The 24,443-nt window shown below is 39.3% G+C and overlaps 1 protein-coding gene across 5 annotated transcripts in view; it reads left to right on the forward strand.

Moving 5' to 3' along the window:
• The window catches only part of Mettl25 (methyltransferase like 25), a 60,654-nt gene that overhangs the window by 21,851 nt on the left and 14,360 nt on the right, over nucleotides 1-24,443 (forward strand). For all 5 annotated transcript variants that reach the window (XM_075954124.1, XM_075954121.1, XM_075954122.1 and 2 more), the window contains 3 exons: nucleotides 3,114-3,208; nucleotides 5,878-5,907; nucleotides 9,251-9,324. In XM_075954124.1, coding sequence (XP_075810239.1) covers nucleotides 3,114-3,208; nucleotides 5,878-5,907; nucleotides 9,251-9,324 — 199 coding nt within the window. The remainder of the gene's footprint in view (nucleotides 1-3,113; nucleotides 3,209-5,877; nucleotides 5,908-9,250; nucleotides 9,325-24,443) is intronic.

Raw genomic sequence — 24,443 nt, forward strand, 5'->3', positions numbered from 1 at the left:
CAAAAACTAGTTACACTAAATTGCATTTATATGCAGATCTGGATTTGATTACCTTAGAGAAAATATCTTGAAATATATTTGCTAAAAATACTTTGCATTTGTTTTTTTCCGAGGAAATCATACACTAATTGTCTAAATTTTATCCTTTTTTCTAAAGCAACAAAAATTAAGATATAGCCTAATCTTTAATATTAGTATAAAGGTTATTCAGAAGTTCCACTTATATCTTAATATGGTTTGTTTGTTTGTTTAGTCAAAATCAGATTCTTGCAACAGAGGGAACGCCTGTCATACAAAGTGATATACCCCATTAGGGAGCTGTTGTTACAGTGTATGCTAGAATAATGCTGTTTTCCCTTAGTGCCTGAGTTGTGCCAATGAGTAGTCATGACTGAAAATGTAAAGCAGTAGTACCTGGCCTGGAATCCACCCAGACATTTTTAATCTAGATAGAACTCTTGGTATGTGTGCTTTTTCCCCGGTTCCTCCTCACACAAGAGTGGGAAGTTTGAGTCACTCATTCTATCCGTTTAAATTTCAGTCCCTTACCAGAGCTCCGTCATAGACATATCCAAAAACATGTGCATCTTGTAGCACAGACAAAACAGCGTCTAAAGAGAGAGAAATCAGAAACTGTAAGATATTCTTACCGTTATCCTGATGTCCATTATCAAAATGTTTCAAAATGACCATTTTGCCATTGGCGTTATCGCCTTTAAAATATTCTTTGAAGCAAAAGCATATTTTTGGAATCCATGTCTTAGGGAATCAAAGTCAGGAAAAATGAAAGGTGCTTAATTCATATTTACAGAATGAACCCATAACGTTGAGCATGTGCCCATTGTGTTGAGTTCTAGAACCCTTGTCTAGTAACTCCTTTCCAATGTGAATCAGTTAGCATTTCCATGTAAAGTAACCAAATTGTTACACTCATTTTCACTAGCTAAGAGGACTTTTTTTTAAAAACTTACTTTTTAATTATGTATTTTTCATCTTACTTTAAGGTTATGTAAAGTTTATTGTTACACTTTATTATATTCTTTATTTGCTATGAGTATGATATGTTCTGTGGTTTAATTACGACTTTCCTTTTAGCTTTGAGAAAGCAGTAACTTATTATTATTTTAGAAACCTTAGCAATCTAATTAAGTTTATTTTTAGGTAATGTTTCCAGTGCCATTTGAAACAGCCTTATTTATAAGCTGAAATGATTTAATGCAGGTGGAAAAAATTAAAGAACCTTCAAAAACTTACCATATAGTTGTATGGATTCTGATGCTAATTTAAATCCCAAGGTAGATTTATAAATGAGCAGTTCAGAGATGCCCTCTTTAACATGTTAGTCCATGTGTGATGCATGATCAAATGTATTGTTTACATCTATGAAATTGACAAACAATAAATAAAAATATTTTTTAAAAATTGAAAAACAATAAAATAAATTTACTTAAGAATGATTAAATGGACAAATGTCCAAACTCTGAGTAGAATAATTTTATAGTAGGCTTATGACATTGCTAAGAGTAATGGTTTGATGGTGTCACGAGTATGTGTACTAATAACTATGTGCCAGGGGTATACATTAAATATATACTAATTTTATATGCATTCATGCCTCAATAAAATATTATCAAGAAAAAAGTATTGTAAAAATATATATTAGACATGATTCAGTAAAATGTAAGAATATTCATTCGCTAGTTCAGGTTCTGATATGTAGACAGCAGTAAATAAATTTCTTTGATTATATTTGTTACACATATATGTTTATATATTCATAAATATATGAAAATAGGACTTGTTGAGTCCATTATTTGTTATTTGTGTATATATGGTTACAGAAAAGAATAAGTTTACATACATTATTTAAGAATTATAGATTTAGTAATATGCACCAAAGTTATATTCATTCAAAATCATAAAGTGTGAACCTGTCAGAAATTGGGTCTTTGCAAATGTCCTGAGTTTAATGAGTGCCCCAGATCTAATGACTGTCCTTGAGGCGGTTTCAACACCATGGAAAAATACATAGGAGAAAGCCTGTCATACAAGCTAAAGCCAAAATGTTGCCGCCACAAACTAAGGAATGACAACGATTTCCAGCAGTCAGAAGAAACTTGACTAAGGACAATGCTTTATACCGTGTGGCTTGTGAGAACTACTGACGCCAGAGACTAATGGGGGTAATGTCATTGCATACTGAAGTACAGGTAAGAAGACCATAGGAAAGATCATAAACAGATTGTGGGCTTCATGCCCACTTCATACAAAGTACTTACAGAGTAAGTTTGGATTATTTGCCTGACGTTATGCTTGTGAAGGTATGTGTGCAAATAAGGTTCCCAACAAAAGGTTTACTACCAACTACACACTGCCTACATACTTCACATTTGCATAAAACTATAAGCATTTGGGTTCATACGTTTATGAGACTTCAGTTTAAAATATTGTGTGGACACAATATTTCTATGTAAGTTGTTTGAGCCTTAGCAAGTTCTATTAAGTCTGAATTAGTTGACAGTAGAAATGTTGATTCTTTGTTGTCATTATTTGAGTCATAAGTGCAGTTGAGCAAAATGGAAAAACATTACAACTTCTTAAAACAATGAAAAACTGAAGAGTCCGTACAGCTGTTCGCTCTTAGAAAAATGATCCTAGTGAGAAGAAAGATGGTCTTCTGGACTGTTAGGAATGAATTCATACTTTCTTTAATAAATTGCTAGCTGTTGTGTATTCCTTTTCATTTTAGAAAGTTAGGTCAGCAATAAATGCCAAGAATGTTGTTAGTTGTCTCCTGTGATTACACTAAGCAGGAAGGCTGTTGGATTTTAAATTTCTTTTGCTAAATCTTACAAAAATAGGTTTTGGCAAATTAGCTAATATCAGATCTGGAGATTAAACACAGGGTAGCTGTTGTAGAGGAAATATGTTTGATAACATTAACAAACCATCAGTTAGCAAACTGGAATGCGCTATTATTAAACATCTTGTCACCGCTTCATTTTTATCGCTGTTTGACTTCCTCACTGACTGATTTGCTTTCTCAATAGATTATTTATTGTAACTGGAAAAGGAAGAATTTTGTTTAACTAATCCTTTTTTGCCATCTGCAGAACATGCTCAAGAAAACTGGGGATTTCCAATGTGCCGCTATCTGAAAGAGGAGAGATGGTGCTGTGGCCGCAATGCAAGAATGTCAGCTTGCTTGGTACGGCTATGTTCCCTAGAAAGATGAGAATCTTACCCAGATGTTATGCAGTATTTTTAGCTAGATTGTGTTAAATGTCAGATTTTAACAAAGCATACCATTAATGTTTTTAACATTGTGATTTGTGAAAAAAAAAGTGATAAAGGTATTCAACCATTCATTTTACATGCTGCATCATAGAAAAGTTTAGATGTGGTTACTTATTTATAATATGAACTATATCAACTACCAGGTCTTAAACACAGAATCAGTTCAGTACTTTATACATAGTTTAGTGGTGTTTTTGTGTATTTGTAAAAGTCATTTTGCCTTCTGATTTTCTTATAGAATAGGAAACTGTTAAACTATGGGAGATATGAAATAACTAGTCAAAAGCATTATTTTGTTTGACTTGACTGTTGTTCCTAAATGTAAAACACTTTAGGCCTTGGCATTCTTTGTTCATGATACCATGTTAGCCTGCGAAAGAGCAGGCTAAATATTACAGGTGAATAATTATCATCAGGAAGCTTAAATCTTATAATTAGTTTGGTAGAATGAATCTAGAAAACCAAATTGTAGAACAAAGACCATAATTAATATTGTACTATGTATTTAAATATTTTGAGGATAGTGCTCCTACCCCATATACCTAAAAAGAAAATGATAATGGAGATATGAAATTGCTACCTGTATCAATCATTTCACTATGTATATGCAGACATCACAACATGTTGGTTTATTTAAACATACAGTAACTTTTTAAAAATAAAATATAGTTCATTCAATAATTTGTTTAATGTCCAATCATTAGATAAATGAATTCTTTCGATGCCCATTGTTTCTAAGGTACTGGTCCAGTATTATGTGCTTATATGTAGCTGCAGAGATTTTGGATCCTAGGAAGAGCTTAGAAATCTATTTATTCTCAAATAACCATTCACTCTTGATGTACTTCTCTGGAGATTTCTCCTCTTCCTTCATTTTATGTGGGAATGAAACATGCTGGAATATTGTGAGAGTGAAGAGTCATTCTTAGAATGTCGTGATCATGGAATGCTGCTAGCTAGCCAGGCTTATACCCGGAGGGCAAGAAATTGAAATAGACTTTTTTTAGGGGAGTTAACTTGATGTGCATTTGTTCTGTAACATTTACCGGAGCACATTTTCATACAATGAGCACCCCCTCAGGCCCCACCCCAACTGTGTGACATGAGGAGAACATATGTAAATAAAGTTTCAAAGAACAAGATTTAGCTGATCAGTTTCTGACTAGCCACACACAATTTCAGGTAAGCTACCAATCATGAGAATGATCTTATAGGTGTGTAGAAACTGTGCTTAAAGAAGATAGTCTGTAGATTACATTTTAATTTAAAAAGTGTTTGTTTCAGTTATAGCTAAAGGACCTATTTCTGGAAACCTAGAAGCCTGAAGCAAAACACAGATATTTAAAATCTCAGTGATAAGCTTATGCAAATCAATTATGCTTTATTTGGCTTGTGTTTGAAATGTTCCTAATTAAAATTTAAAAGAATTTTAGTTAAATACTTAGCATCCAATGAATGGAAATATATGTCTAAGAAGCGAAGAGTTTTGGAAATGACTATTCCATATATAAATTATATGGTAGATGTCATGTATGTTCAATATGATTGTTAGGAATGTTAGGAAATACTACATAAAAATGTCTGTGTTCTTAAGTATAAATGTAAATACCATAAAGCTGTCAATGTGTGTTCCAGTGGTTCTGTTAGTTACATTTGTGTAGCTGTGGCTCTAGTACCTAACAGGAACAGCATAAGAAAGCTTTACAGTGACTCGCAGTCCCCAGGATCCAAATTCATTGTGGCAAGGAAGGCAGGGTGAGGCAGCCCAGATCATGGCAGTGAGAGCATAGAGTTCACACCCATTGCACATCAGGAAGCAAAAATGACCATGACACCACCAGTAACCAGTTCCCACCATCTAGAATGTCTCTTAAATGTTCTATAGCCTCCCAAAATAGCACCAGCACCAAACAAGCATTCAAACACGTGGGGACACTGTGTGCTTCAACAGGATCCATTTCTTCTGGCGCTACAGCAGATGAGAATACACTCTGAATTCATGCATCACACAGATTACTCTTCCACCTACAGTCTCTTCATATTTGCTTGCTAAAAGATGAAACTAGAGATCGGGAGGTTGCTTACTGATAAGAGCGCCTGCATAGTTAAGTACAAGAACCCGAGTTTAACTCCCAACTCTGGAATAAAACTGAAAGGATGGAATTCCACATCCCATAAATCATAAGACGTTAAAAGAACTTTATAAACACATCTGTGTCTGTATCGTACATGAGAGCAGCTTTGGATGTGATTGTCTAACCACATTGAACGTGAGTCACACTTGGCCGTTTTTATTTCTTGCTGCTTTCTGATTCCTTCTACAATTCATAGAGTGTATAATCAGAATGTGATCATGTTTTGTGTATGACACTTTCCATTATAAATTAGTCCTAATTTATACAAGCATATGAGCTAACATTCTTTAATAATATTGATACTTTTTAACTATGTAAACTTACATGTTATCACTTAATTAATCTTTTTGATTGTCAGTATTGCAAATTCTTATAGAGTAGATTTATAAATCTCCTAAGACTAAATATGTCAGCAATCTTTGTCTTTTTTTCTTTCTCCTCGAAGGCATTGGAACGGGTTGCATTTGGCCAAGGGGTAAGTGAGAGTGTTTAATGTAGCTAATGAACAGGATCGTTTTCTCTCAAGCCCTCTTCAGACTTGACCTGCTGTTGAACTTGAAACCCGATGGATTTTAGTAAATATCACCTCTGCTTGTCACCGCTGCTCATTCAAGTGTATACATGCTCTGTGTGTTTAAAGTGAACTTTCCGAGCGATAGATGGAGGTTTGAAGAAAGTATCCACATTATGCTGTTCGCCAACCTCTCATTTCTTCATCCCGTATTAACAATTTGTAAATATGTCCAGCAAATGTTGTAGCTGACCATCAGGCTTTTACGGGGTTCTTTCAAGGAAAGAAAATGGTATAACGTGCAATGTATTATTTAAGAGTAATCTAAAACATGTTTCATTTGGTCATTTGATACCTTTTCCAATTTAATTAGTTTTTAGGTGAAATAGCCAAACAGGCTTGCAAGGATAAATAAAAGTTTGAGATAGTCTAAATATTCATACAGTATACTATACTATCATCTGCTGTGTATTCATGAATTTTAAATTTGGAATTTTAAAAAGCAGTTTTGAACATTTTCATAAAATTATTCTATTGAACCTAAATTTGAAAAGATCTATTGTTTCTTTTTCAAGGAACATTAATGTTAATTGTATTTTAAAAATAATAATTGCAATGACAAGTTTACTTATCTAGAGCAGTAACATTGATAAGTCATTTGATAAGTCCTTTAATAAGTACTTCCGTGGTGGTGGCAGTTGCTTTTTTCCCCACTGCATTAATTTGCCTGTCTATGGTCTCATGGTGAATGAAGTGAGGAAAACAGGCGAAATGTTTAAAATCAATAACAAGTGCTCAGTAAATGTCAGGTGTCATCACCAATAATAATTATTATCTTGAGAAGAATAGTTAAATCTAATACAGACCTTTCCAAAGAAGTGTACAAACTTCTTGTCAGTTGTGGTAATGAATACATAGGACTGTGAGTAATGTGTCATTATTATGCCCTGATATGCAGGAGGCGACTGTAAGGTAACAAATTCTAGGACTTCAGTCCCACAGACACCCTTAGCTTCTATAATGCGCACAACCTTAGTGGTTCCCTGGGGCCCTGGGAAAGAAAGGAGCCTTTTGTGTTGTTGTCCTCTAGTGGGATTGTTTTGTAAGTTTTCTAAGATTTTGCTCATTCGGTCTGAGGAGTTGGATGTTATTTTAACCTTATATAGCAACATGATCTGCAACAGGAGGTTTCCCTAAATTAATTGCAGAGCTGTGACTTATAGTTTTTACCCTTTGCCGAAGTCCTGCGCATCACATGCATAATGCATGCCTCTGGGTACACACTCTGTTTTTTCCTGGTTTTAAAATGCACTAAGAGTGTTAAGTGACTTTATTCCTTGTGAAGGAAGAAAAGTCAATTCTAAGCCACACCCAGTTTAACCCTTGAACACTCAGGCACAGGCTGCTTGGGAAGTGACGGTTCTCTTCTCCTTTTCCTCTGTATTCACCAAGATGATCAGCCTAGTTATTCCAAGAGCGAACGTTTGGAGGCACTTCATAAGTCCCTTCCCTTTCTCTTAGGAGACAGCTGTAAAGCTGTTATTTGCTCAGGGTAACTGGGGAAAGATAATTGATTTTGTTCCATTCTTATTGGTAGTAGGTTTTCTGCCTTAAAACATATACAAAATTTTATTTAGTGTTTGACTTCTGCTGAATTAAATATTAAACATATTTATTCTGGTTAAACATAGAGTAAAAAAACAGCTGGGAAGAGAACTCAGTTTATAAAGTGCTTGCCTTACAAGCCAGATAACGTGAAGTCAAACACCATGTTACAAAGCAGTATGGCAGCCTGCACTTGGAATCCCAACCCTGGTGAGGCAGAGACAGCCAGCCCTGTCTACTTGGTAACTCTAAACCAGCAAGGGACCCCATTCTGACAAGAAAGGTAGACATGGGCCATTCCTGTGGAAAAGCACCTGAACTTGTCCTCTGCACATGCGCATACGCATCCACCTGAGAACAAACATGCATCTGTAGAAAATAAGTTAAAATTCCAACTTGTCACTGCAAAGGAGAACAGAGTCTGAAAAGATTGGGTCAGTGAAATATTTGCCCCACTGAAGTCTATTCTTAAAGCTTTACCAGGTATTTGGCAGTTAATTTCATCTTATTTGACATCTCAAAAACACCTATTATTGTTGGTCTTCTTAATCTTTGCTCATATTTCATATTCTCTCTCTCTTCCTCTCCTCTCCCTCTCTCTCCTTCTCTCTCTCTCTCTCTCTCTCTCTCTCTCTCTCTCTCTCTCTCTCTCTCTCTCTCTCTTTGTTTTTTCGAGACATGGTTTCTCTGTACTTTTGGAGCCTGTCCTGGAACTAGCTCTGGTAGACCAAGCTGGCCTCAAACTCACAGAGATCCGCCTGCCTCTGCCTCCCGAGTGCTGGAAGTAAAGGTGTGCGCCACCACAGCCTGGCTTTTTTCTCTTTCTAAAATAGTAATTTTGCATGAATGCTAGCTTGTTGCTATTATTAATATTTCTTTATCCCTATACTGTCAGTCTAAGAAGTCTCTTGAGGTAAAGTGGCATTTTGGTGACTTTTGTAATTTTTTAAGTTCAGTTCCCAAAGCCCATATTAGACAGCTCACAGCCTCCTGTAACTCTAGCTTCATGGTGCTCAGCATCTCTGGGCCTCTGTGGGCACGTGTACACATGCCTGAATTCAGACACACACATGCATATAATTGAAGAAGTAAAATAAAACTTGAAAAAGAAACTTGCACCATTCATGAGACACCTCTCCGTTGTTTTCCTAAAAGCAGGGTCTTCAATTTCCTTTGTCCTTTTTAACTCTCCTCTTTAAGTCTCTGGTGCCATGGGCTTTCATGCTTCAGACATAGTTTTAAAACATTTCCTATAGGTGCTATCTTTCCCAGTGTGAAGCCTAGGTCGTGTCCACATCAATTAGGAGAGGCTCATGATGATCTCCTTCACACACGTCCTTCCCAACTCTGCTGGACTTCCGAGATGATGGGGATGGACTTTAAGGTTGATTTCTTCCCAGTAGCTGATCCCTAAGCTATTTGGAGGCAATAGCTTATTTTTTTAATCAATTGTAACTTTTCTTCCCCGTTTACTGACATTCCTTTTACAGTTTTTGTTTTGTTTCAGAATTACTTCCTCAACAAGAGTTAGTCTCAGGGTAATCCTTTAATTTACAGTGGAAAAACTGTAAAAAATTCTACTCTTTGCTTAACAACAAAGTCGTGTTTGTAACATTTATGAGTTCCCAAGTCTCTAGTACTAATTTTGTTTCTAGGTTTTTTTTATTTATCATTCTTACACATTTATCTGCATTTTTTCCAGCTGCCTACCGAATCACTCTTCTATCGTGCCGTTCTTCAGAATATTATTAAAGACTATTATGGCATCACCAAATGGTATGAGAATTTTGCATTGTAATTCTGCTGGGGTCCAGAGGTAGACAGTTTTCCTAGGAGATGAAATACCTTTAGTTCAATACCAAGCAACCAAACGATGAGTAAATAAATATCTGTGTTATATTGTTAGCTAAGTGAATTTTTAATATTTGAGTACATTTATGAAGGATAAATTATAATTAGTTTTTGCTCGTGTGATTTTAGAAAAAACCTTTTTGTGTGAGAGAGTACATTGAGTTTATTAATAATTACTCAAGGACAATCAGTGTGGCCCAGAATTGACCAAAGCAAAGAGGAACAGGGATGTCCCTAACTTCAGTGCATTTCCCCATCTGGAGCAGCGGATTAATAGTGCAGCGTCGGGGCGTTTCTGGAAGCAGAAAATGTGACCGTGAGACTAAAGCGAGTAGTACGTTGTTTGGCGGTCAGTTGGAAGTGAATAGATGGTGGCTCCGCCATCATTAAAGCACCTTGCTAAATACATCATTTGTTCTTCATATTGAAGAGATTGGATAAAGCAGAATGAAATATTGATATATACAACAACTTGGCTGAGTCTCTGGAGACTTACATTGGATGAATGTAATTATAAATTATAAAAGGATATAGATTGTGTGATTCTGTTATTATATGTCCTGAGGGATGGAAATGTAGCTCAGGGGAAGAGCATTTTTCTAGTATATACAAGTCTTAGCACCACAAAGGGTCAGGGTGCTGGGGACAACAAGGTAGACAGGGCAGTGTGTTCATGACAGAGTTGTAGAGTAGCAAGATACTGCTGATTTCTGGGGAAGGGGAGAAAGTAGGAGGAGAAAGGCATGTGGTGTAAGACAGCAAAACAAGTGATCCTCAGGGGAAATACTCTCTTACTGATAGACTCTGTATCCGCTTTGCCAGCCTGAGGCCTGGTGGGAAGATACACAAAGGGTATACTACGCTTACTCCTTACAGCGTTGTGTGATCTTTTGCGTTAAAGTAAAGCATTGAATAAAAAGAATGGAAAACAGCGTGTATATAATAGAACCTATAAAACATTTTAGAGTCGTTATAAAATAATAATAAGTGACCACCATTTTAAAGAAGTGGGTGGTTTTAAGTATAATAGAATTGACGAAGTTAGAAGTATAGGTCAGCAGTGCAGCCCTTGTCTAGCATGTGTTGGGCTATGATTTTGATCTCCATTACAAAATGAAAAAAAAAGGAAAGAAGGGGATAGGAGACAAAGAGGGAGAAGAAGGCACAGCACGTCAGGAAGCAGCAGTCTGCTGGGGAAGATGGGGTCTGGAAGGAATGTCAGCAAACAGAAAGATGAAGAGTACCAGAGGAAGGCCAGAGGTGCACGGAAAGTAGGGAGGAGGATTCATTGCTGCTGAGGAAGATGGTGAATAAGGGGATAGAGATACTGAACAAAGGACAGGAGTCAGTAGATGCAAAAAGTGCACAAATCTCAACAATATTTGGAAACAACCTATAGACACATAATGAGAAGAATTGTGAGAATAAACACAGGATTGGGAGGGAGGGAAGAAGCCTTCAAGGGAACTATGGTCTAGACTAAAGACTACTGAGGGGAGAAAAGTGTTGCTGTTAAACCTGAGGACCTGAGCTCCATCCCTTGGACTGCATGGTCACTCAAGTTACACACACACACACACACACAAACACACACAATTACAACATGTATAAATAAATGAGATGAAAATTTAAGGAACTTCTATTAAATAGGAAAACTTATAAGTCAAATCATGCTCAAAGTGCTGGATGAAAAATTGTCTACAGCATAAGATATTTAAAAACCTGGATGAAATAAAGATATTTTCATATACAGATAGCAAGTATGCATCCTACTAAAAGGAATGCTAAATGATTTAAATGACTATGATTTTCTGTAGTGGTCTCCATCTGTTTCAAGAGAAGCAATTGTAAACAAAGAACTATAAGCAACTGAGGGAAGCTGGAGCAGGAAAGGTGGTACTCCCTAGGGAAGAGCACACTAATTGGTTGTTCAGTACCAAACTGTCAGCTCCGAAAACATTCATACAAGTAATATTGCCCAGACTGGACAGGTTACATTTAGGAATAAATATGTATATACATATACATACGTGTCTGCGTAACAGTGAAAAGAAATGGCCATGGCCTTGAAGGAAAGAGGGACAGAGTATATATTGGGAGGGTTTGGAGAAAAGAAAGGAAAGGGATAAATGATGTAACTAAATTATAATCTCAAAACAAAATAACATAGGGTAAATTATTGTAAAGGCCAGGAGGTCCTCAGAAAAACTTCCAAGCAAATTTTGCTATTACATAACCAAAATAGCATGGTATCTGATATATTTTTCTTCTTTCTCTTTTTAAATAAAATATATGAAGCAGAAAGAAATCTAAAATCTATAAATTATTAAACATAAGATCTTAGGATGATAGTCAGATATTCAGAAATAGGATTCTTTACCCAGACATCATTTAAAAACTTATTTGTTGCATGCATCTGCAATCTTAACTAAAAATCAGCCCTAGCTAGACCTATGCATGATCCAACACACCACCCAGCTAATCAGGAGGCCGAGGCAAGAAGACCAAAATTCTAGACCATATGGAGAATTTCTGTCCAAATGCCCCAAAGAGAGGATGAAAACCAAATAGTATGACTAACAATATACCTAGCAAAAGTAATTTAAGACACTCATGAGGAATTTAGTAAAATATAAACATACTGAAGAAGTCTTAAAATTTTGAAAAAACTGAAATTAAATCCTCCAAATGATTGCAAAATTACTGTGACTCAGTGATGGATATCCCATAATAATGATGTGTTAGTACAGAATTTACCTGTAGCATTAATAATAAAAACCTAGAGACAGAAATTGGGATTCAACCCAAAAACCAGAAAAGCAAAGCAGACAAGCCACTAGAGAAGTTTTACCTCTACCAAGGCTGGGTGTCCATAAATTAAGCAGACTAAGTCTACCTCTGCTTCCATTTTGTATTCTCTCTAGTGCTGGGATTAAAGGTGTTTCTCCCTAGGACTATGATTAAAGGTGCTAGCCACCACCACCTGGATCTCTTTTCTGCATTGATCTTGTGTAGCCCAGGCTGGCCTTGAACTCACAGAGATCCATCTGCCTCTGTCTCCCAAATCCTAGGATTAAATGTATGTCTCACCTGATTCTCGTGGCTTTAACTTTGTCTCTTATTTTCAGGAAAGTTTTATTTATCAAAATACAAATAATAAACCACTACATTTTCCAGTTCTGGAGTGTATATGAGAGAGATGAATACCAAATAAAGCTAAGACAGTCATGAAGGGGAAGGAAGCAGACTCTGTCCTACTGGTAGAAAGTTTGCACAAGGGAGAGAATCGGGTGGTACAGGAGTGTAGGAAGGAGTCTCATTTTTCTAATTCTTTGACAGTTTTATGCATTCCTATAATCATGTATTTCAGCAGTTATGCATATTCACTCACTCCTCAGTGGCCTCACATATCCCTATCCATTGCCCCTTCCAAACCTGTTCTTGCCAACAAGTTCCCCTCCTACTCAGTAGTCCTTTTGTATGTGTATGACTCCTAAGTTTAATTGGGGTTGCTTGCATGAGCATGGATGTGGGGCTCTATCATGGAGCATGGCTAACTTTCCAGTGGCTGTACCCCTAAAGAAAATGGCTTCCACTGCCCCACAGCCTTGACTGCCAGTGTCTCCTGCTCTAGGAGTAGGGTCTCATGAGCTCTTCCTGGAAAGGAGTCTTGAAACAACTCATTCTTGTGAAAACTGAAGGTCTCATTGTACCTATCTTAATCCCTTGCAAAGACGACTGCCCAAGTGTCTAAAATCTCCCTTGATGCTCCATCTCTTAAGGTCCCACTGCCTCCCACACCATCATGAAGACACCGAACTTCTAGTACCTGTACTTTAGTGTCTGAACCATCCAGACTATAGCATGGGCTTTACTTGTTTGAAATGTTATATATGTTTTTGGAGTGCAAAAGACAGAAAATTCTTTTATATTTTGTTTAGTTTTCTATGTTGATTCAGTTAAGTTGTCCTCAGGTGAAAACCTGTTATATAATACCTGTAACATTATTCTGTAAATCTCGCTGTGTAATTGCTTATACCATCTAAGTATAACATTTTTATTATAGTTTGATTTAGCATTCAATACACTTAAAAGTCAATGTTTTCTATAATTGTTTAATTTCATATTTAGTCCTTATATGGGAATTTCCTAAGGGAATAAAGCACCAAAAAAAGAATCTCACAAGGTAAAAGTCTCTTACAACACTTGTAAAGGAGGCAAGAAAATGCAGTGCACACAGCTCATTCGTGTATTTCCTTATTTTTTGCTGTATTGGGGATGAACCCAAGCATACTAGGCAAATATTGATACTGAACTGTATCATTACTGCCTTACTCGTTTTATTCTATTCTGTAATGAGAACTATAACCAATTATATAAGAAACAGGCACTTTTTTCTGTTGTAATTATGAATTGCCGAGTTTAATCTTAATTTTTTTAGTCTGACCAAATAGTAAAATGATATTGCAGATCTTTAAAGCTTTCTAACAGAATTATAGCAGATCTTTTAGTCTGTAATGTGTGATCAAGCTAAAATTAAAAGCACCGTTTTTTAATCTGAAATGAACTTAGAGATTTTACAAAGTGGGCCTCTTAAATATTGTTCAAAGTCTTAATGTGTGTTAGCATGTAAAAAGATCATGGCTTTTTCATGATGTTGGAGAAAGTGAGATTCTGCACATGTCTGTTCTTTTCGTGTTTGTTTTATGTATTTAGTGTACATCCGCTTCATCGTGTCCTAGAAACCCATGCAACTGTTGTTTGGAGAGGTCTGTGTGCTGCCAGCCTCTCGTGGTTGTGGTTTTGGAAACGCATGTGGGTGGTGTTGGATTGTGTTGAGTAGAATTTTAATTAGATCTACTGTGTTCTCTTTTATTAAAAGACAGAATACAATTCCTCTTTAGCATGCTGACCATGCTTTATTTTCACTGAGGGCCCTCTTTTAATCTGCCCTTAATTTCCTATCATCTTTTTTTTAGACAGTCATTGTATTTTTCTAACTTGTTGAAAATGTTTAATAATTCTTCACCTTTATATACCCAAACAAAAAATATTCTTTGTCACCTTCAAGGCCACTTTTAATCTTTTACAAATATTCTTTCCACTAAGATCGCTCTTGCCCATGCGCCCTGGCTGCACTAGTTTATTGCATTCCCACGTATCTATTTTTGTGCCTCCGATGCTTTTTTGGAACTCTTTTCTCTACCTGGTATATTCTCTCCCCCATTACTGCCACCACTTCCCCCTAGAACATGTAGTAGTTGAAAACCTTAGTGTCTTTTAAACTCCTCACCTCTTCATTCCTTCCACAGTACTTAAACTGTGGTCAGTAGTAGCTTTTAATGATATTCATAGTGAAATGATGTTTCCTTCTACTCTCAGTCACTTCATGAATTCCTTAATGGCCATACCCTGTTAAATGAAAAGTCCTCTTGGGCCACGTTTTTCCCGTGTTGATTATCTCCCAGCCTGACTGTGGTCTTATCTGTTTCACTTCCCTTAAAAATAATAATAATAACATACTGCTATCACTTTTCTATTTCCCTTGACTATGTTCTGCTCTCTGTAGCTTACCCCACTTGAACAGACCACCCTTTTCAGAAGCGAGAAGTGTCCCCGTGTTGCTGAATACCAGTCACTCAAGCCGTATTCTTCTTCGCCTGTCATCGGTGTTTCCGTGCTTTATTGTTCTGTGTTGAAGCATACTTATGCCCTATTCTAGTGAAACACTGATTCCCTGAGTGTTCCTGGAAAGCGCCAGGTACACGTAGGGCTTTGCGTTTGCTAGTTCTTGGCTGGAATTCTCTCCCATAAACACTTTCCTAGCTCTCAGCCCTTCCTTCAGTTCTGCACTCGGGGTCATCATTTGTAGAATGTCTTCCAGTCACCCTCACTCATTTCTCACTACCTCTTGGTTCTGCTTCCTCTCCCCAGTTTCTCCTTGGTATTTCCTGTTGCACTAATGCTGATGGTCATCTCGTAAATCCTACTATGCTTTTTCTTGATTTTCTTTTGTATAAATGATGGGACCTGATAACCTTCCCCAACAGTATTTTTTTTTAAACTTTGTATTTGTTCCTCATGTCTTTCACATCGTGCATCTCAATCCCATTCATTTCCCCATCCCTTCGTATTCACTTTCTCTCTGCCCTGGCAACCTCCCGCCCACAAACAAACAAACAAATAAATGAATGAAATTTAAAAGGAAAAAAGAAAAAGGAAAATCTCATCTTGGAAGCTGTCGTGTGACACAATGAGTCACACAGTAAACCCTTATGCCAATATATCTTTACTTGTAAATGTTCATTGTAAAGAGTCATTGGTCTGATTCCAGGCCTCTGGTTTCTGCTATACTAACAATGCTGGGCCCTCCCTGGGACTCTTCTTAGATATCCTGTTGTTGCTCTGTGTCATGGAGATCCTGCATCTTTAGGTCTGCAGGACCAACCCCTTCACATGCCCCAGCAGGCCATGGATGGGGTGGATGTTGGGGTGAGACACCTTATAATCCTGGTTCTTGCAACTCTAGGTTGTTGTCAGCCCATCAGCTCTTCTTCATCCTGACCACCATGGTGAGCTCTTGAGCACTGCCCAGCTAGCTCAGTCTTTGTAGTGATGACCAACAGGTGGGGCCCGTTCTCCTGCTTTCATGCCCTCAGGGTCGGTACTTCCACACCAGTGGGCCATCAGGGCTACCTCTGTTGTGTTGCCCAGGCCTGTAGGATCCACTTTCCTAAGTGGGGCAGCTGCTAAGGGAGGGTCAGCTCCCTCACCCTCACCATCACACGGCAGAGGAGTGGGGTGTGGCCAGCTACCCCACTCACACCCTCAGACCAAACTCATGCATGCCTCCACCAGCAGGGTCAGCTCTACTGTGCTGCCCAGCCGAGGAGCAGGGCCCACTTTCCTGAGGGCTGCAACTGGTAAGGGAGAGGATAGGCTCCTTCATTTGTCACAGACGGCCAGGGGTGAGGCCTAAGGGGGGACATCTCTTCCCTGCCCACACGGCTGAATGACAGGTGAGTAGTGGGGACAGCTCTCCCATGCTCACAACTTTAAGGCTGGCTTACCCATACCTCTGCAAACAGGATCAACTTTGCTGCGTTGCCCAGATGAGGTGCAGGGCCCGTTTCCATGCTCCCCGGGTGTTAGCGCTGGCAAAGTGGAGGGGGAGATCATCTTTCCCTAGCTATCACAACCACACCACAGATGAGGGAGGTGGTTCTAGCTATGTCCCTCTCGCTCCCTTAGGACTGTCTCACCCAAGCCCCGGTCTACAGGGTCAGCTCTTCTGTGTTCCACTAGTGAGGTGCAGGGCCCATTCTCCTGCATCAAGTCCCCCACCTGCGGCAGGTGGCGGAGGGAGGACATCCCTCACCATCACACAGCATATGAGAATGGTGTGACCTCCTCTCCCATGATCATGCCCTCAGGATTAGCTCACCCATGCCCCCAGCGCACAGGGTCAGCTCTGATATGCTGCCCAGGTGAGGTATGGCACCCTCTCTCATGCTTGCATGCTTCCGCGGGTGAGGGGCAGGACCAGTTCTCCCTAGTGTTACAGCCAGTGAGGGGCGGGGCCAATTCTTTATAGCATTATTCTCTCTGCCTTTGGTGCCAGCAGGAGCCATAGACATCAACAGAAACCATGACTGCATCAGGGCCATGGACCCAGAAATGGGCCCCAACAGGAGCCCAAGTCAAGACATCATGACCCTGGGTGGCAATGCAGCCACCCACCTCATCCCGTTCCTCACTTCTTTCGCCTCTTCAGATACTCCTCTGTTCACAGGACACGAACGATTCTGTCTTCCATAGCACACCATACATTTGCTCACCCTAGTAATGTCTGTCTGCCTGGTGCTGCAAGGTGCCAGGTGGGCCAGTGATTTCTCCTCAGAGCCCGGGCCCATATGGGTCTCCTTGTCCCGCTTAGACCATCATGGCTCTGGGAAGGGCCATACTTCCTCATCACAAAGAGATCAAATAGTACCCAACCGCTGCGCTGGATGCCAGGCGGGCTTGTGGTTGGTGCGGAGATGTTGCTGGAGTCCTTTCAAGGGCATGGGCTAGAAAGTTTTGGCGGCAATCAGTTGAGTTCCACCTGCCCCAGCTGCGTGGCATGGGGCATCGCTGGCCTGGGCTAGAAACCCATGAGTGTTTTTAAAAGCTTTTGGATCAGAAACCCATTGCCATTGTTCTTGAGTTCTCAGTAGTCCTCATTGTCCGCTATGTTCAGAGAGTCCGGTTTTATCCCAGGCTTTTCCAGACCCAGGCCAGCTGGCCTTGGTGAGTTCCCAATAGAACATCCCCATTGTCTCAATGTGTGGGTGCACCCCTCGCGGTCCTGAGTTCCATGCTCGTGCTCTCTCTCTTTCTGCTCCTGATTTGGACCTTGAGATTTCAGTCCTGTGCTCCAATTTAGGTCTCTGTCTCTGTCTCCTTTCATCGCTTGCTGAAGGTTAATATTCAGGAGGATGCCTATATGTTTTTCTTTGGGTTCTCCTTATTTAGCTTCTCTAGGATCACTAATTATAAGCTCAATGTCCTTGGTTTATGGCTAGAAACCAAATATGAGTGAGTACATCCCATGTTCCTCTTTTTGGGTCTGGCTTACCTCACTCAGGATAGTGTTTTCTATTTCCATCCATTTGTATGCAAAATTCATGAAGTCCTTGTTTTTTATTGCTGAGTAGTACTCTAATATGTATAAATTCCATACTTTCTTCATCCATTCTTCCATTGAAGGGCATCTAGGTTGTTTCCAGGTTCTGGCTATCACAAACAATGCTGCTATGAACATTGTAGAGCATATACTTTTGTTGTATGATAAGGCCTCTCTTGGGTATATTCCCAAGAGTGGTATTGCTGGGTCCAGGGGTAAGTTGATCCCGAATTTCCTGAGAAACTCAAGAACAATGGCAATGGGTTTCTGATCCTACTGCACGCACTGGCTTTGTGGGAGCCTAGGCAGTTTGGATGCTCAACTTACTAGACCTGGATGGAGGTGGGGGTTCCTTGGACTTCCCACAGGACAGGGAACCCTGATTGCTTTTCGGGCTGGGGGGGGGGGGGAGACTTAATTGGGGGAGGGGGAGGGAAATGGGAGGCGGTGGCGGGGAAGAGACAGAAATCTTTAATAAATAAATAAATTAAAAAAAAAAAAAGCTTTTGGAAAAGGACAAATGAGACTTTGATCAACGTGTATTGATGTTCTCCAGATAGTTGTTCCAAAGTGGTGCTGTAAAAGCATTTTGATAGCAAGGGTTCTCAGTATAAGTGAGTGCTGCTTCTGCTGTTGCCCTGCCCTGATTCCTACTGCACACTCATATTTTAAAGACTGGATAAACTACTGACTGAGAGACAGCAGAGTCACCATTACAAGTAAAAGCATTGTGAGGTGATGGATGCAAGAAGATGGCCATTTCATAACTAATTTGGGCAACTCTGTAGGACTCTTTCTTAAAAATATGATGATGAAGAAAAAAACCATAAGCTCTTGAGCTGTCTGCCTCAGGCACTACCTCTGTTCTCAGTGTTATGACAGTGAGGTCTTGAGTGCTTCTGAGCCACTCCCCCTCCCCAACCCCATTTTCCTGTTTGTAAATTGAGATGGATGATAATTACCTTAAATGTATACTTTGAAAGGTTCAGTCACTGCTCAAAACAATGCGTGAAACGTAGTGTTTATTAGTTTTCTAATACGTTCTAATATGGCTGACTGAAATCATCTCTCAAAATATATACACTCATATTCTTGGTGTTTTGTGAAACAAACTCTGAAAAACACATACAAAAACATTCAAGAAAGGAATTATTCTGACCCTCTGAGGGCATCCATTGGTATTTAAGTCAGTATTTGCCTATCAAAAAGCCAAAGAAATTAACAACAGAAAAATAAAGCTCTTGTAATTTTTTAATGTTGTATACACTTGTGAACAACTGTAAGGTACTAAGATTCTTATTAAATGGACTGTTCACATTAGTAAATACAGGCATGTTTTCAATCTTGCAAGTTTTGTTCAACACCTTTTCATTGGTTTGACTGGTCCTTGCTGTCCTTTATAGTTTTACCATATGTCTAGAAGCCTGTATTTTTGGCAGGTTCTTTTGGATATTGTCTGTATATTACAAAATACTTGTGTAAAATATTTTGTATTACTTTAAATGCTATACCATGGTATATGTAATATACCATACAAGTATTACTTTCATTTATATAATTTAAATACACATTAGAAATCAACTCTTCTCTGTTTTTATGTTCTTATGCCATATACCATATTGTAAATAATTTTGGAATTGTGGGTCAGAGGAGAGGGTTGTATTTTTGTTATTGCTGTTTACTTGCTTGTGTTTTTCTTTTTCAGAGGTAAAAATTGAACGTGTGTGTGTGTGTGTGTGTGTGTGTGTGTGTGTGTGTGTGTGTTTGACGTATATGCCTGCCTTGAGAGCACAAGTGCATACAGGCACACACAAAGGCCAGGGGTTAATATCTGGTCTTCCCTTGATCACCTTTGAGGTTCTTTCACTTAACCTGAAGTTCATGATTTGTCTAGGCTGGTTGGCCAAGCTTCAGGGTTCAGCCTATCTATATCACCTCTCCAACTCTACAGAGTTGGGTTTAAAGGTACCAGCCTAGGCAGTTACCTCAGGTCTAGGGATCCGAACGTAGATCCTCATCCTTGAACAGCAGGTACTTTACCAGCTGAGGTATCGACACAATTCCTTGAACATTTTGGGTTTTACAGCATGAATTTTAAAAAGGGAACCTGTTACATTTATGTTTTTACTTATTTGACTCAAAGTTTGAGGGACTCTATGCGTGTGCCATGGCACCTGTTTGGGGGTCAGAGGAAGCGGTGTCTGAGGTAGGATCTGAAAGGGGTTTGGGCTTCCAAGGACAAGGCTTGAAAATGGAATAAATGTTCTAAGACTAGTGTTTATAGTTAAAAGAAAGTGTGCTCAAAAAAGCTGTTAAAGTGCCAGTGTTGCCGAGGAGACTGTCATAACACGGTGTTGGAGAGATCTGTGAGGGCCGAACAGCACTCTCATTCACTCAGTGAAGCAGGAGCGACCCAGCCACTCACCTTGCTTGTTCTCTTTGTCTTATGGTTTCTTCCTGTTATTGCTAAAGATAAATAATAAGTCAGATAAATAAAAGATCTCAAATGTCTTATGCAATAATTATTATATAACATCCTAAAAGTAGTGTGCTGTTAGAATAAGAAGAAGTATGCTGTTAGATTTTGGAACATTTAAAAGTATACTCTAAAAAGGAAAAGGAAGACATGAACAGATCAAAATTGAAAACGTTTCTCTTATTTTTTAAGCCGCCTCAGATATAAAACCCAGGGATGAAAACAGTGTGCCGGTACTTATGTCCTGACTGCAACCTGCATGGCATCTAATTCCGCTTCTTAGATGTTACTTAGCCAACCCCTAGCAGAGCAGCTCGTGGCAGCTGATAGGTACTAGCAGAGACTTAGTTTTCTTTAAGATGCTAGCCCCTGGAAAGTTGACCTCACACTAGTGGAACCCACATATCCGAGAATATGTGGGACGGATTAATTGAACTTAATGGGTGAAAAGAAAATTGGGTGGGTGGGGGAGGGAGACGAATCTAGGGAGAGTTAGTAAGGAGATGATTATGATTGAAACACGCATGAAATTCTCAAAGAGAGAAAATAAGATTTAAAAGAATAACTAACAGACATAAATAGTGAATTTAAAACTTAATAAAATGTTTCCATAAAATGCAGAAATAATCCATCAGCTTAGGATATGACTCAGTGGATAAAATGCTTCCTGCACAAGCTTCAGGACCTGAGTTCGGATCTCATGCACCCAAATACAACCACACCTATAATAAAAAACCAGCACAGGCCTAGAGCAGAGTGGCAAAGCAAGAGCCCTGAAACTTGCTGTTCAGCCAGTCTCACCAAAACGTTGAGCTCTAGGTTAGCAAGAGACCCTGTCTGAAAAAATAAAGTGGGAAGGAAAAGAGTTATAGGTTAAGAAAAAAAAAGCCCTCTATGTCTTGCAACACATACCCACAAACATAAATGCACATATGCACACATACTTAAATAAACCACATACACAAATCCAAACTATGAATTCAGGAGTGGCTTTTCTTCTTAATGAAGCCAGAGAGAGTATTCACAACTTTCAGGGCAGAAAAGTGACAAATTGGTTCTAAAAACATATAAACAGAAATGAAAAAACATTTCAAGCCTAGGTGGTAGAACATTGGTGGTATGATGGGGAAAGAGGAATAATGGGATGGGAAGGGTCAATTGGGGTGGGAGATGGGCGAGAAGGGAGTATGGGGAGGGATGACTGACATGGAAGACCTTTGAAAATGCCTTATAAAACCTACAGTAGAAGCTTCCAAAAGTGCATTTATATATAAAAGTTTAAATGGTGTTACCCTGAAACACAGGCTTATCTCTCGCCCAGATACCATAATCTATTAAATAAGACCAGTGTCAGATGTGGGTTGCCTCTTTTTGAGTTATTGGCCAAAGGGCTATAGGGCTTTCCCGCCCAAAACAAAACAAAACCACCTTACAAGCTATTACCATTTGTTTTGCTTACCTTCTAGACGTTGGTAGAAATGTTCTGTTTTTTAAAGCTACCACATACCTGAGTCATAGGATATGAAAAAATCAAGCTGATACTCAGCTGGGAGCTCTGTCCTTGCTGGCGAATTTCCATGGTTCTGTGTGAACTAAGGACAAAGAAAACTCATTAAAAGTCTCATGTCTACCCTGGAAGCTACCCTGGAAGCTGTGATAACAAAGCTGTTCTGGCAAATTATGTCCACTGATAAAATACTGGCACAGATGCTATAGGTCTAATCAACAACATTCTGACTGAATTTAAAGCCAATGCCACACTCAGAATGATTTTTTTTTCTAGTTTCATCCATTTACCTGCAAATTTCATGAGGGCATTGTTTTTTACAGCTGAGTAATACTCCATTGTGCAAACATGCCACACTTTCCTCATCCATTCTTCAGTTGAGGGACATCTAGGTTGTTTCTAGGTTCTGGCTATTATGAATAATGCTGTTATGAACATAGGCAAGAACGTATCCTTGTGGTATGATTGAGCATCCTTTGGGTATATGCCCAATATTGGTATTGCTGGGTCTTCAGAACATTGAGTAGGTTGATTCCCAATTTTCTGAGAAACCACCATACCGATTTCCAAAGTGACTGTACAAGTTTGCACTCCCACCAGCAGTGAATGAGTGTTCCCCTTACTCCACATCCTCTCAAATGAGTGTTCCCCTTACTCCACAACCTCTCCAACTTCATCTGTTTTCAGTGGTTTTGATCTTAGCCATTCTGACAGGTGTAAGAGGATATCTCAGAATTGTTTTGATTTGCATTTCCCTGATGACTAAGAGCAAACTGGAGGCAGAGAAGTGGGGAAGGAGGGATGGAAACTTGAGGTAGCAAGCAGAGGAAGCCAGAGGTGGGTTGGGGGCTGAACATGGAGGGGGAAGAGTAATAAAAGAGATGTCTTGATGGGAGGGAGGCATTTTGGAGTTAGGGAGAAACCTGGCTCCATGGAAACCTCCAGGAATCCACAAGGTTAACCTCAGCTAAGACTCCCCTAATTGTCCTCAGAGATTCTCTATCCAGTAACTGATGAAAACAGAGGCAGAGATCCGCAGACAAGCACTGGGCTGAGCTCGAGAGTCTTGCTGAATATAGGGAGGAGGGATTCTAAGAGCCAGGGAGTTCATGATGGGGAAATTCATACAGACATCTGACCTGAGCTCATCGGAGCTCATGGACTCTGGACCAACAGATAGGGAGCCTTCATGGAACGGACCTAGGCCCTCTGTGTTTGATAGTTGTGTAGCTTGGTCTCTTTCTAAGGCTCCTAGCAGTGAGATCAGGACCTGTAACTGACTTTGGGGAACCTGTTCTTCATGCCGGGTTACCTTGCCCAGCCTTGTGGCAAGAAGAGGAGCTAGTTCCTGCCTCAACTTGATGCACCATGCTTTGTTCAAGCCCATGGAAGGAGGCCTGCCTCTTCTGAATGGAGACAAAGGAGGAATGGAAGGGGATTAGGGATGGAAAAAGGGGACCTGGGAGGAGAGGAGGGAGGGAGGGGAGACTGTGGTCAGTATGTAAAATAAATGAAAAAAAATGTTATTTAAATAAATTTAAAAAACCAATGCCACAAGGTAGAATACATTGTTTAGTATTGTTAGCTGAGCAAACATCCCATAACTGGCTAGGTCATGGCCCTAGGGTATGACCTAATACTATTATTCTGCTAACTGGACATAGGAATACACTGCCTCCTATGTTCTTATCTTTATACCCATAGATTAGAACATCCCTCAAGCCTTATCAGAGAAGCCGCTTTTTGCAGTAGATGCCGAGAATAAGAGACTGTGGGGTGCTTAGCTCTAAATGAGACTTCTGTATCATTCCTCCTCACCCTAAGGCTCAGAAAGCATTTCAGAAGAGAGGGTGAAAAAAATTGTAAAAGCCAGGGGTAGTAGACTTCTGTAGTAAAGTCATATTTGCCAGACATTAGAGGGTCATTGAACACATAAGGCTGTGACTGTGTGCATAATACATCAAGGTAGCCAAATTATTAGTAGGAATGAGAAGTAGAAGGTCATGGAATCTCACTCCTGCCTGGCTCAAGAATTCTTATCAATTGATGGAGACTGGGAAGAAAGGTGATGGGGGTGGTTAGAGGGGGTAAGGGAGTAAGTAATTAGGAAGAAACAGGGGTGGATTTAGCCAAAGCATCATACGCATGGATACATCTATAAAATTCTTGAACAGTAATAAAAAAAAGACTTCAGAAAATATTTGGGATTACAGTAATAGGACATAGTAAATAGAATTGAAGCTGCTGTTTTGCGAAGTGTAATTGAAGGATCCATTGCACTGATAGAAGGGTAGAGTATAATGTCTAATCATAAGTGTGACGTTCTTGTACAGCCACTTTGGAAATTGGTATGGTGGGTTTCTCAGAAAATTGGGAATCAACCTGCTCAATTTTCT

Source organism: Microtus pennsylvanicus, chromosome 20, assembly GCF_037038515.1.
Source record: "Microtus pennsylvanicus isolate mMicPen1 chromosome 20, mMicPen1.hap1, whole genome shotgun sequence".
Classification (NCBI taxonomy): domain Eukaryota; kingdom Metazoa; phylum Chordata; class Mammalia; order Rodentia; family Cricetidae; genus Microtus; species Microtus pennsylvanicus.